Source organism: Oratosquilla oratoria, chromosome 9 (genome assembly GCF_046742065.1).
Source record: "Oratosquilla oratoria isolate Oo_2021 chromosome 9, ASM4674206v1, whole genome shotgun sequence".
In the NCBI taxonomy this organism is placed as follows: domain Eukaryota; kingdom Metazoa; phylum Arthropoda; class Malacostraca; order Stomatopoda; family Squillidae; genus Oratosquilla; species Oratosquilla oratoria.
The window spans coordinates 2,658,020-2,669,417 of NC_134785.1; the positions used below are offsets into that span (position 1 = coordinate 2,658,020).

An 11,398-nucleotide genomic window follows, 5' to 3' on the forward strand; every position below is an offset into this window, starting at 1 on the left:
AGAAGAAGAAGAAAAAGAGTCCGAAGGGCAGAGTTGGGGTCTACCCGGAAGCAGCTCACTCACCCACGCCCACGCCCCCGCACCCAAAAGCCGTCCTTGTTTCCCGCCCCACCCGAGTGACGTCATAGTTTTGGTTCTATTGACAGAGGCGCCTGTCAGTGTCGCCGCGACGGAGGTCGACTTCGACGACGCCTCCCACAGGCAGTGGAGGAGCTTCGCCTCAGATGGTCGACACAAAGAAAGGTCACGCAGGGAACGGAGAGGACGAGCAGGAGAACCAAGACTCATCTACATACACCCACAACTACATCCAAGAGGAGGGTGTGGGTGAGCATAAGGAGGGTGAAGAGGTTGAAGGTGAATAGGGCGAGGAGGGTGAGGAGGGTTAAGAGGGTGAAGAGGGTGAAGAGGGTGAGGAGGGTGAGGAGGGTGAGGAGGGTGAGGAGGGTGAGGAGGGTGAAGAGGGTGAAGAGGGTGAAGAGGGTGAAGAGGGTGAAGAGGGTGAAGAGGGTGAGGAGGGTGAGGAGGGTGAGGAGGGTGAGGAGGGTGAAGAGGGTGAAGAGGGTGAAGAGGGTGAAGAGGGTGAAGAGGGTGAGGAGGGTGAGGAGGGTGAGGAGGGTGAGGAGGGCGAGGAGCGTGAGGAGGGCGAGGAGGGTGAGGAGGGTGAGGAGGGTGAGGGTGAAGAGGATGAGGGTGAAGAGGATGAGGGTGAGGGTGAAGAGGATGAGGGTGAAGAGGATGAGGGTGAAGAGGATGAGGGTGAAGAGGATGAGGGTGAAGAGGATGAGGGTGAGTGAAGAGGATGAGGGTGAGGAGGGTGAGGGTGAGGGTGAGGAGGGTGAGGGTGAGGAGGATGAGGGTGAGGAGGGTGAGGGTGAGGGGTGTGAGGGTGAGGAGGGCGAGGAGGGAGGGCGAGGGCGAGGAGGGTGAGAGGGCGAGGAGGGAGGGCGAGGAGGGAGGGCGAGGAGGGCGAGGAGGGCGAGGGTGAGGAGGGTGAGGGTGAGGAGGGTGAGGGTGAGGAGGGTGAGGGTGAGGAGGGTGAGGGTGAGGAGGATGAGAGTGAAGAGGATGAGGGTGAAGAGGATGAGGGTGAAGAGGATGAGGGTGAAGAGGATGAGGGTGAAGAGGATGAGGGTGAAGAGGATGAGGGTGAAGAGGATGAGGGTGAAGAGGATGAGGGTGAAGAGGATGAGGGTGAGGAGGGTGAGGGTGAGGAGGGTGAGGGTGAGGAGGGTGAGGGTGAGGAGGGTAAGGGCGAGGGCGAGGAGGGCGAGGGTGAGGAGGGCGAGGGTGAGGGAGGGCGAGGGTGAGGAGGGTGAGGAGGAGGGCGAGGGTGAGGAGGGTGAGGAGGTGGGTGAGGGTGAGGAGGGTGAGGAGGTGGGTGAGGGTGAGGGTGAAGAGGGTGAGGGTGAGGAGGGTGAGGAGGGTGAAGAGGGTGAGGGTGAAGAGGGTGAGGGTGAAGAGGGTGAGGGTGAGGAGGGTGAAGAGGGTGAGGTGAGGGTGAAGAGGGTGAGGTGAGGGTGAAGAGGGTGAGGTGAGGGTGAAGAGGGTGAGGTGAGGGTGAAGAGGGTGAGGTGAGGGTGAAGAGGGTGAGGTGAGGGTGAAGAGGGTGAGGTTGAGGAGGGTGAGGTTGAGGAGGGTGAGGTTGAGGAGGGTGAGGTTGAGGAGGGTGAGGGTGAGGAGGGTGAGGGTGAGGAGGGTGAGGGTGAGGAGGGTGAGGGTGAGGAGGGTGAGGGTGAAGAGGGTGAGGGTGAGGAGGGTGAGGGTGAGGAGGGTGAGGTTGAGGAGGTTGAGGAGGGTGAGGAGTGAGGGTGAGGAGTGAGGGTGAGGAGTGAGGGTGAGGAGAGAGGGTGAGGAGGGAGGGTGAGGAGAGAGGGTGAGGAGGGAGGGTGAGGAGGGTGAGGGTGAGGAGGGTGAGGGTGAGGAGGGTGAGGGTGAGGAGGGTGAGGGTGAGGAGGGTGAGGGTGAGGAGGGTGAGGGTGAGGAGGGTGAGGGTGAGGAGGGTGAGGGTGAAAAGGGTAAGGGTGAGGAGGGTGAGTGAAGAGGGTGAGGGTGAAGAGGGTGAGGGTGAAGAGGGTGAGGGTGAAGAGGGTGAGGGTGAAGAGGGTGAGGGTGAAGAGGGTGAGGAGGGTGAGGGTGAGGAGGGTGAGGGTGAGGAGGGTGAGGGCGAAGAGGGTGAGGGCGAAGAGGGTGAGGGCGAAGAGGGTGAGGGCGAAGAGGGTGAGGGCGAAGAGGGTGAGGGCGAAGAGGGTGAGGGCGAAGAGGGTGAGGGCGAAGAGGGTGAGGGCGAAGAGGGCGAAGAGGGCGAAGAGGGTGAGGAGGGTGAGGGTGAGGAGGGTGAGGGTGAAGAGGGTGAGGATGAGGAGGGTGAGGAAGGTGAGGGTGAGGAGGGTGAGTAGGGTGAGGGTGAGGATGAGTAGGGTGAGGGTAAGGAGGGTGAGGGTGAGGGTGAGGTGAGGTGAGGGTGAGGTGAGGGTGAGGGTGAGGTGAGGGTGAGTGTGAGGGTGAGGTGAGGGTGAGGAGGGTGAGGTGAGGGTGAGGATGAGTAGGGTGAGGGTGAGGAAGTAGGGTGAGGGTGAGGATGAGTAGGGTGAGGGTAAGGAGGGTGAGGGTGAGGGTGAGGTGAGGGGGAGGAGGGGCGGATGAGGAAGGGCGGGGGAGGAGGGGCGGGTGAGTAGGGTGAGGGTGAGGAGGGTGAGGGTGAGGAGGGTGAGGGTGAGGAGGGTGAGGAGGGTGAGGAGGGTGAGGGTGAGGAGGGTGAGGAGGGTGAGGGTGAGGAGGGTGAGGAGGGTGAGGGTGAGGAGGGTGAGGAGGGTGAAGGTGAGGAGGGTGAGGAGGGTGAAGGTGAGGAGGGTGAGGAGGGTGAGGAGGGTGAGGATGAGGATGATGAGGGTGAGGATGAGGAGGGTGAGGGTGAGGAGGATGAGGAGGGTGAGGAGGATGAGGAGGGTGAGGGTGAGGAGGATGAGGAGGGTGAGGGTGAGGAGGGTGAGGGTGAGGAGGGTGAGGAGGGTGAGGAGGGTGAGGAGGGTGAGGAGGGTGAGGAGGGTGAGGAGGGTGAGGAGGGTGAGGAGGGTGAGGGTGAAGAGGGTGAGGGTGAAGAGGGTGAGGGTGAAGAGGGTGAGGGTGAAGAGGGTGAGGGGGGTGTGGGCGAAGAGGGTGTGGGCGAAGAGGGTGTGGGCGAAGAGGGTGAGGGCGAAGAGGGTGAGGGCGAAGAGGGTGAGGGCGAAGAGGGTGAGGGCGAAGAGGGTGAGGGCGAAGAGGGTGAGGGCGAAGAGGATGAGGAGGGTGAGGAGGGTGAGGAGGGTGAGGAGGGTGAGGAGGGTGAGGGTGAAGAGGGTGAGGAGGGTGAGGGTGAAGAGGGTGAGGTTGAGGAGGGTGAGGAAGGTGAGGGTGAGGAGGGTGAGGAAGGTGAGGGTGAGGAGGGTGAGGAAGGTGAGGGTGAGGAGGGTGAGTAGGGTGAGGGTGAGGAGGGTGAGTAGGGTGAGGGTGAGGAGGGTGAGGGTGAGTAGGGTGAGGGTGAGTGGGGTGAGGGTGATGGGATGAGGGTGAGTTGAGGATGATTAGGGTGAGGATGAGTAGGGTGAGGGTAAGGAGGGTGAGGAGGGTGAGGGTGAGGGGTGAGGGTGAGGGTGAGGTGAGGGTGAGGATGAGGAGGGGCGGGTGAGGAGGGGCGGGTGAGGAGGGGCGGGTGAGGAGGGGCGGGTGAGGAGGGGCGGGTGAGGAGGGTGAGGAGGGTGAGGAGGGTGAGGAGGGTGAGGAGGGTGAGGAGGGTAAGGAGTATGAGCACAGTGAGCAGGGTGAGGAGGGTGAGCAGGGTGAGGAGGGTAAGGAGTGTGAGTGGTGTGAGCAGGGTGAGGAGGGTAAGTAGGGTAAGGAGTGTGAGCAGGGTGAGTAGGGTGAGCAGGGTGAGTAGGGTAAGGAGTGTGAGCAGGGTGAGGAGGGTGAGGAGAGTAAGTAGGGTGAGGAGGGTGAGGAGGGTGAGGGTGAGGAGGGTGAGGAGGGTGAGGGTGAGGAGGGTGAGGGTGAGGAGGGTGAGGAGGGTGAGGAGGGTGAGGGTGAGGAGGGTGAGGAGGGTGAGGGTGAGGAGTGTGAGGAGGGTGAGGGTGAGGAGTGTGAGGAGTGTGAGGGTGAGGAGTGTGAGGAGTGTGAGGAGGGTGAGGAGGGGTGGGTGAGGAGGGGCATTTGAGGAGGGGCGGGTGAGGAGGGGTGGGTGAGGAGGGGCAGGTGAGGAGGGTGAGTGTGAGGAGTGTGAGTGTGAGGAGTGTGATGAGTGTGATGAGTGTGATGAGTGTGAGGAGTGTGAGGAGTGTGAGGAGTGTGAGGAGGGCGAGGGTGAATGAGATTGTGAGGAAGTTAAGGGCGAGGTTATGGGCGAGGCTATGGGCGAGGCTATGGGCGAGGCTATGGGCGAGGCTTAGGGCGAGGCTAAGGGCGAGGCTAAGGGCGAGGCTAAGGGCGAGGCTAAGGACGAAGCTAAGGGCGAGGCTAAGGGTGAAGGTGGGGTTGAGGAGGATGAGTGTGAGGAGGGTGAGGTTAAGAGTAAAGGTGAGGTTAAGGAGGGTGAGGGTGAAAATTGTGAGGATGGTGAGAATATTGAGGATGGTGAGAATAGTGAGAATAGTGAGGATGGTGAGGTTGGTGAGGTTGGTGGTGAGGATGGTGAGGTTGGTGGTGAGGATGGTGAGGATGGTGAGGACGGTGAGGATGGTGAGGACGGTGAGGATGGTGAGGACGGTGAGGATGGTGAGGGTGAGGATGGTGAGGGTGAGGATGGTGAGGGTGAGGATGGTGAGGGTGAGGATGGTGAGGGTGAGGATGGTGAGGGTGAGGGTGAAGAGGGTGAGGGTGAAGAGGGTGAGGGTGAAGAGGGTGAGGGTGAAGAGGGTGAGGGTGAAGAGGGTGAGGGTGAAGAGGGTGAGGGTGAGGAGGGTGAGGGTGAGGAGGGCGAAGAGGGTGAGGGTGAAGAGGGTGAGGGTGAAGAGGGTGAGGGTGAAGAGGGTGAGGGTGAAGAGGGTGAGGGTGAAGAGGGTGAGGGTGAAGAGGGTGAGGGTGAAGAGGGTGAGGGTGAAGAGGGTGAGGGTGAAGAGGGTGAGGGTGAAGAGGGTGAGGGTGAAGAGGGTGAGGGTGAAGAGGAGAGGTGAGGGTGAAGAGGGTGAGGGTGAAGAGGAGAGGTGAGGGTACGGGCGAGGCGAGGAGAGGTGAGGGTACGGGCGAGGCGAGGAGAGGTGAGGGTACGGGCGAGGCGAGGAGAGGTGAGGGTACGGGCGAGGCGAGGAGAGGTGAGGGTACGGGCGAGGCGAGGAGAGGTGAGGGTACGGGCGAGGCGAGGAGAGGTGAGGGTACGGGCGAGGCGAGGAGAGGTGAGGGTACGGGCGAGGCGAGGAGAGGTGAGGGTACGGGCGAGGCGAGGAGAGGTGAGGGTACGGGCGAGGCGAGGAGAGGCGAGGGTACGGGCGAGGCGAGGAGAGGTGAGGTTACGGGCGAGGCGAGGTGAGGTTACGGGCGAGGCGAGGTGAGGTTACGGGCGAGGCGAGGTGAGGGTACGGGCGAGGCGAGGTGAGGGTACGGGCGAGGCGAGGTGAGGGTACGGGCGAGGCGAGGTGAGGGTACGGGCGAGGTGATTAGGTGAGGGTGATTAGGTGAGGGTGATTAGGTGAGGGTGATTAGGTGAGGGTGATTAGGTGAGGGTGATTAGGTGAGGGTGATTAGGTGAGGGTGATTAGGTGAGGGTGATTAGGTGAGGGTGATTAGGTGAGGGTGATTAGGTGAGGGTGAGGAGGTGAGGGTGAGGAGGTGAGGGTGAGGAGGTGAGGGTGAGGAGGTGAGGGTGAGGTGAGGGTGAGGAGGTGAGGGTGATTAGGTGAGGGTGAGGTGAGGAGGGTGAGGTGAGGAGGGTGAGGTGAGGAGGGTGAGGTGAGGAGGTGAGGGTGAGGAGGTGAGGGTGAGGAGGTGAGGGTGAGGAGGTGAGGGTGAGGAGGTGAGGGTGAGGAGGTGAGGGTGAGGAGGTGAGGGTGAGGTGAGGGTGAGGAGGTGAGGGTGAGGGGGTGAGGGGTGAGGGTGAGGGGGTGAGGGTGAGGAGGTGAGGAGGTGAGGGTGAGGAGGTGAGGAGGTGAGGGTGAGGTGAGGAGGTGAGGGTGAGGTGAGGAGGTGAGGGTGAGGTGAGGAGGTGAGGGTGAGGAGGTGAGGGTGAGGAGGTGAGGGTGAGGTGAGGAGGTGAGGGTGAGGGGGTGAGGGTGATTGTGAGGGTGAGGGTAAAGGTGGTTGTGAGGATGTTAAGGGTAAAGGTAATTGTAATGTTAAGGGTGATGTTAAGGGTGATGTTTAGGGTGAGGAGGGTGAGGGGGTGAGGAGGGTGAGGGGGTGAGGAGGGTGAGGGGGTGAGGGAGTGAGGAGGGTGAGGGGGGTGAGGAGGGGGTGAGGAGGGGGTGAGGAGGGGGTGAGGATCGGGTGAGCAGGCGGGTGAAGAGCGGGATGTGGAGGGGGGTGAGGAGGGGGTCAGGAGGGGGGTCAGGAGGGGGTCAGGAGGGGGTCAGGAGGGGGTCAGGAGGGGGTCAGGAGGGGGTGAGGAGGGGGGTCAGGAGGGGGTCAGGAGGGGGTGAGGAGGAGGGTGAGGAGGAGGGGGAGGAGGGGGGTGAGGAGGGTGAGGGAGGAGAGGGGGGTGAGGAGGGGGTGAGGGAGGAGAGGGGGTGAGGAGTGAGGGGGGTGAGGAGGAGGAGGAGGAGGGTGAGGGAGGAGAGGAGGGTGAGAAGGGTGGGGGTGAGAAGGGTGGGGGTGAGGAGGGTGGGGGTGAGGAGGGTGGGGGTGAGGAGGGTGAGGGGTTGAGGGGATGAGGGTGAGGGTGGGGGGTGAGGGTGGGGGGTGAGGGTGGGGGGTGGGTGAGGGTGGGGGGTGAGGGTGGGGGGTGAGGGTGGGGGGTGAGAGTGAAGGTTGGGGGTGAGGATGGTTGTACAGGAATTTGGTAGCGAGTAAAATTTTACAAATAAATGGATTAAATGATCAAATAAATGAATATACAAATAAATGTAAATGAACAAGTAAATAAACGAATAAACAATTATGAATAAAAAAATAAACAAAAATAAGTGAAAATAAAACAAAATGGAAGTGAACAGGCCGACAGCTCATTCTCCACACAGCCGACAACTAAACTGAACTGAGATCTCGCTTGTGCTCACCAAGAACATCATACTAAGCGAGAACAGTCCGCTCGTGTTCAGCAAGAATAATATTTCAACGAACACGAGATTGGTGATCCGCGTGCGTGCTTGCGTGTGCTTGTGCGTGCGTGTGCGTGCGTGTGCGTGCGTGTGCGTGCGTGTGCGTGCGTGTGCGTGCGTGTGCGTGCGTGTGCGCACAAAGACATACATAGGCACACGCACACACACATGTATGCACGCACATGCACGCACGCACGAACATCCACGCACATGTATGCACGCACACACGCCTATGCAAAATGAACGCATACACGGGAGGGATTCCTTGGGCACGAGGCAAGGTCACACAGGACGAAGAAAAAGACGACACCGAAGGAAAAACAAAAAGAAAGAAAGAAAAATAGCCTCTGATGTTTTTGGTTCTTTCTTTTCCTTTCCTTCTTCTTCCCTCTCCCTGCTCGCGCTCCCACGGGAGACAAGTTCATAGCTGACCGCGCTCCCTAAGTCTCATGTACGCCCTTTGGTCGCTTCCTGACTCCTGAAGGAACGCTAGGGCATGTCTCTGCCCCGTGGCACGTAGGCCCCAGAGGAGGAGGAGAAAGAGGAAGAGCCAAAAGCCCCAGAGGGCGTCTGCGACAGCGGCGTCACTGGGGATAAAGGGTAAAGACCATTTAAGGAAAGATTGCTTCATCATCAGTCGGCCACTTCGAGGAGTTGTATGTTATGAATTGCTGTCTAAGTAGGTGATTGTCTCCGAGTTCACAGAGAGGCTAATCAAATAATATTAGCGTTACTATCACCACCAGTACCACTACTACCTCTACTAACCATCATTACCATGACCATTGCCGCCATTATCATAGGATAGAAGCAATGGTTATCGGTGAGGAATGACATTATTTGTGGTGTTGGTCCAACGTGAATAGGTTTTTCATGACGTGGTGGGAAAAAAACACAATCATGATGATTTCAGCCTAAGATAAGACATCTATCCCAAGACAAGACTTTCCTTCGCTACGGCGTCTCGACTTACATATTCTATTCTGGCTAATCCCAGAAGATCTAATTCAGTTAAATGCAGTGGCCCCGGGCATCCAATCAGATTATTTGTGGTAAATAACTTAATAATTTTGATTAATTTAAATCTAAATTGGACAAGGTGTTTATCTAATCTTTCATGTGTTTCTATATTCAAAATATCTTCCTTTTCATCATGTTTTTCGGTATTAGGTCTTACTTTAATCTCTGGGTCATACAATCAAGGAGTTGGCTTTAGGCATCACCAGACTTCTGCGAACCCTTTGCTGAAGTGACCTCTAGGCCGAGATCACAATTAGACAGAAACCGTCCCTCAACTGAATTAAATCGTCCGTCCTTAGAACAAAATGCGTTAAATCTTGCAAGAGATTTGGTCTGGTCTTGACACCCAGGCTTCACTCTGGGCAGATTCCCGTCAGTTGTGAATTGGAACAGCTAGATGACGACTTCGGTTACAGTATTCTAGACTTCCTAAGAACATACCAACGTGTCTATTATTGTTCTAGGTTTGACTTCTCTTAGTTCGTCATTGAGCCTCTCGGTCTGTGACGCAAAAGTAATTTGACATTTGGAGATTCGTAAAACGAAATATTGTATTGGAAGTAGTTTCTAATCAAACGAACTCGCAAAAGTTGATAATCTGGCCGTTGTGAAGATTTACTGTAGACCTTCAATCCTGAAACCACTGAAAATATCCAACTTTAAAAGGGGCGTTTGAAACGAGGTTTGGATAACTACGTATATATACTGAAAGCATTTATCCAGGATTTGTGATTAGTCACATTAGTCACTTTCTTCAGTAGTACAAGTACAGATACTGAAGAGAACCCGTTAGAAATAATTATATATTACACACACACACACAACACACAACACAAACACAACACAAACACAACACACACACACACACACACACACACACACACACACATGCATACATGTATATATACACATGTATATATACGTATATGTATATATGCATGATAGATAAAATGAAAGGAATAAATAAATCAAATAATACCGCAAAGTTTGTATTAAAGAATCTAAGTTTAAAAATATTAGATCCTTTGATTAAACCAAATAAAAAATAATGATAAAGAAATAAACAAAGATAAATCAATCAATCAAATAAACGAATAAATGAACAAATAAACAAGTCATTCAAAAGCAGATCTACACCCCTCCCCCTCCCCAACCCTAACACCTCCCCCTCTCCCATTCCCCCCCTTCTCCCCCAACATTCCCCCTTCCACTTCGATTTTCATCTTCAAGAGTTCGTACTCACACACCGAACTTCTTCCAACTCTTCTTCCTCTTCTCGAAATTTCCAATGAAAGCATTGGGCCACCATCGACGGCACCTCAACGTCTTCACTTGAACACATGTGGAGGTCCACCTCGAATCATAAAACCTCCTGAAGGAGTACCTAGAATGAACTCTCGTCTACACAAGATCTAGAGGCTCTTCTAGTTTCCCAAAGACTTCTAGAAGGTCTAGAACACTCTATTGCCTCTATTTCTTCGTTCACACAATATATATGCTTTCAATTTCTTTTTTCAGTTTCTTTGTCGAGACTAGTAGGGAACTTAAGATTAGAAGTTCTAGTACTCGTGAGACTTCTAGAAGGTCTAGTAAAAAAAATATCAGCTCGTAGTTTTTCGTTCACACTATGCATTTATTTTTTTCAGTTTCTTTTGCGAAGCGAGAAAGACTGGAAGGAAACTAGTATCCAAGAGACTTCTGGAAGGTCTAGTACATACTTCCTCTTTGTTCTAGCTCTTGGTTCACACAATATATATATATATGAATGTAACACAAGAATGGGGGAAGCCTGCAAGAGACCATAAGGCCTAATCTACGCAGTTCCATGTCCATTACCACCTGTCATCCCCATCCATAAAGTTATCTAACCTTCTCTTAAAACAGACGATAGTTTCAGCGCTCACTGTATGGTCACTAAGTCTATTCCATTCGTTAACCACTACGTCTGTGAACTAGTTCTTGCCTATTTCCTTCTTAAATCTTTGCTGGAGCGAGAGAGACTAGAAGGGAACTTAAGATAACTTGAAGACTGACTTTATCAGCGTAGAAGAGAGACTATAACGCGAGGGGGAAGGAAAAAATTCGTCGACTTATCTTACCTTAATCGATTTCTTATCACTTATGGTTACGATACGGAGACCCGCGGAGTTTAAATTTGATAAGAAAGTCTGTTCGAATGGTTGAGTCCCAATAGTAACCCCCCCCCTCCGGATAAAAAAAAAAGATAAATAAATAAAAATAAATAAATAAAATAAAGTAAATAAATAGATAAATAAATAAAAGAGGGCGGTAGAAATTACACACTAGGGGGTGGTAAAATACACGAAAGGGGTAGTAAATACACATGGAAAGGGTGAAAATTACACGGGAAAAGGATAATAGATACACAGGAGAGAGGTAAAAATACAGATGAAAGGGATAAAAAAATACATGGAAAACAGAGTAAAACATGCATGGGAAACGGGTTAAAAAATGAAGTTAAAAGGGTAAAAAATGCATGGGAAAGGGGTAAAAATACACGGAAAATGGAATATATATATATATATATATATATATATATATATATATTATATATTATATATATATATATATATATATATATATATAGGGCTAAACATACACTGTAAAGGGGGTAGAAAAAAGGAAAATGAGTAAAAAGGGAAAGGGTAAAAAAATACACGGAAAAAGGGTAAAACACAGGAAATTGGTAAAAAAAACACACGGAAAAGGAAGTAAAAACAGAAAGGGATAAAACACACAAAAGGGAGTAAATTTTTTTTTTTTTGCACAAATTACACCAAAAAGTGTAAAAATGCACAAAAAAATTGATAAGAATACACAAAGAGTAATAAAAATTACACTGAGGGGTTAAAAAATACACGAAAAGGGAGTTAAAAATTAAATGGAAAAGGGGTACCTATAGAACATTAAATATATTTCTATAATACGCTATACCTAGGTGGTTATATATACTAATATATATATATATACTAATATATATATATATACTAATATATATATATATATATATATATATTATATATATATATGATATCGTGTAGATCATTAGCATTAAAGGTTTCCTGAGAGGGTAGATTTATTATGGGAAGAACTGTTAATCACTAGGACAATGATAAGCATTCTTCTTTTATTAGAGA

At 53.0% G+C, this 11,398-nt stretch overlaps 2 protein-coding genes across 6 annotated transcripts in view; both read right to left on the bottom strand.

Moving 5' to 3' along the window:
- Positions 1-11,398, bottom strand: part of BicC (protein bicaudal C) — a 202,672-nt gene that overhangs the window by 146,893 nt on the left and 44,381 nt on the right. The window contains exon 1 of one of the 5 annotated variants that reach the window (XM_076189783.1): positions 10,110-10,167. The exons of 3 other annotated variants lie outside the window; for them this stretch is intronic. Coding sequence is in view for 1 of the 2 variants with exons in the window: in XM_076189781.1 (XP_076045896.1) it covers positions 9,484-9,538 (55 nt within the window). In the remaining variant the exon portion in view is untranslated. Of the gene's footprint in view, positions 1-9,483; positions 9,804-10,109; positions 10,168-11,398 lie in introns of those variants that run through there. One more of the 5 variants, XM_076189781.1, reaches the window with a different exon arrangement.
- On the bottom strand, positions 1,055-3,783 carry LOC143027883 (uncharacterized; the record flags this gene model as incomplete). Its single annotated transcript, XM_076189531.1, has 3 exons — positions 1,055-1,180; positions 2,885-2,971; positions 3,718-3,783. Coding segments are annotated over 3 exons (279 nt in total), but the record flags the coding sequence as incomplete, so codon positions are not given.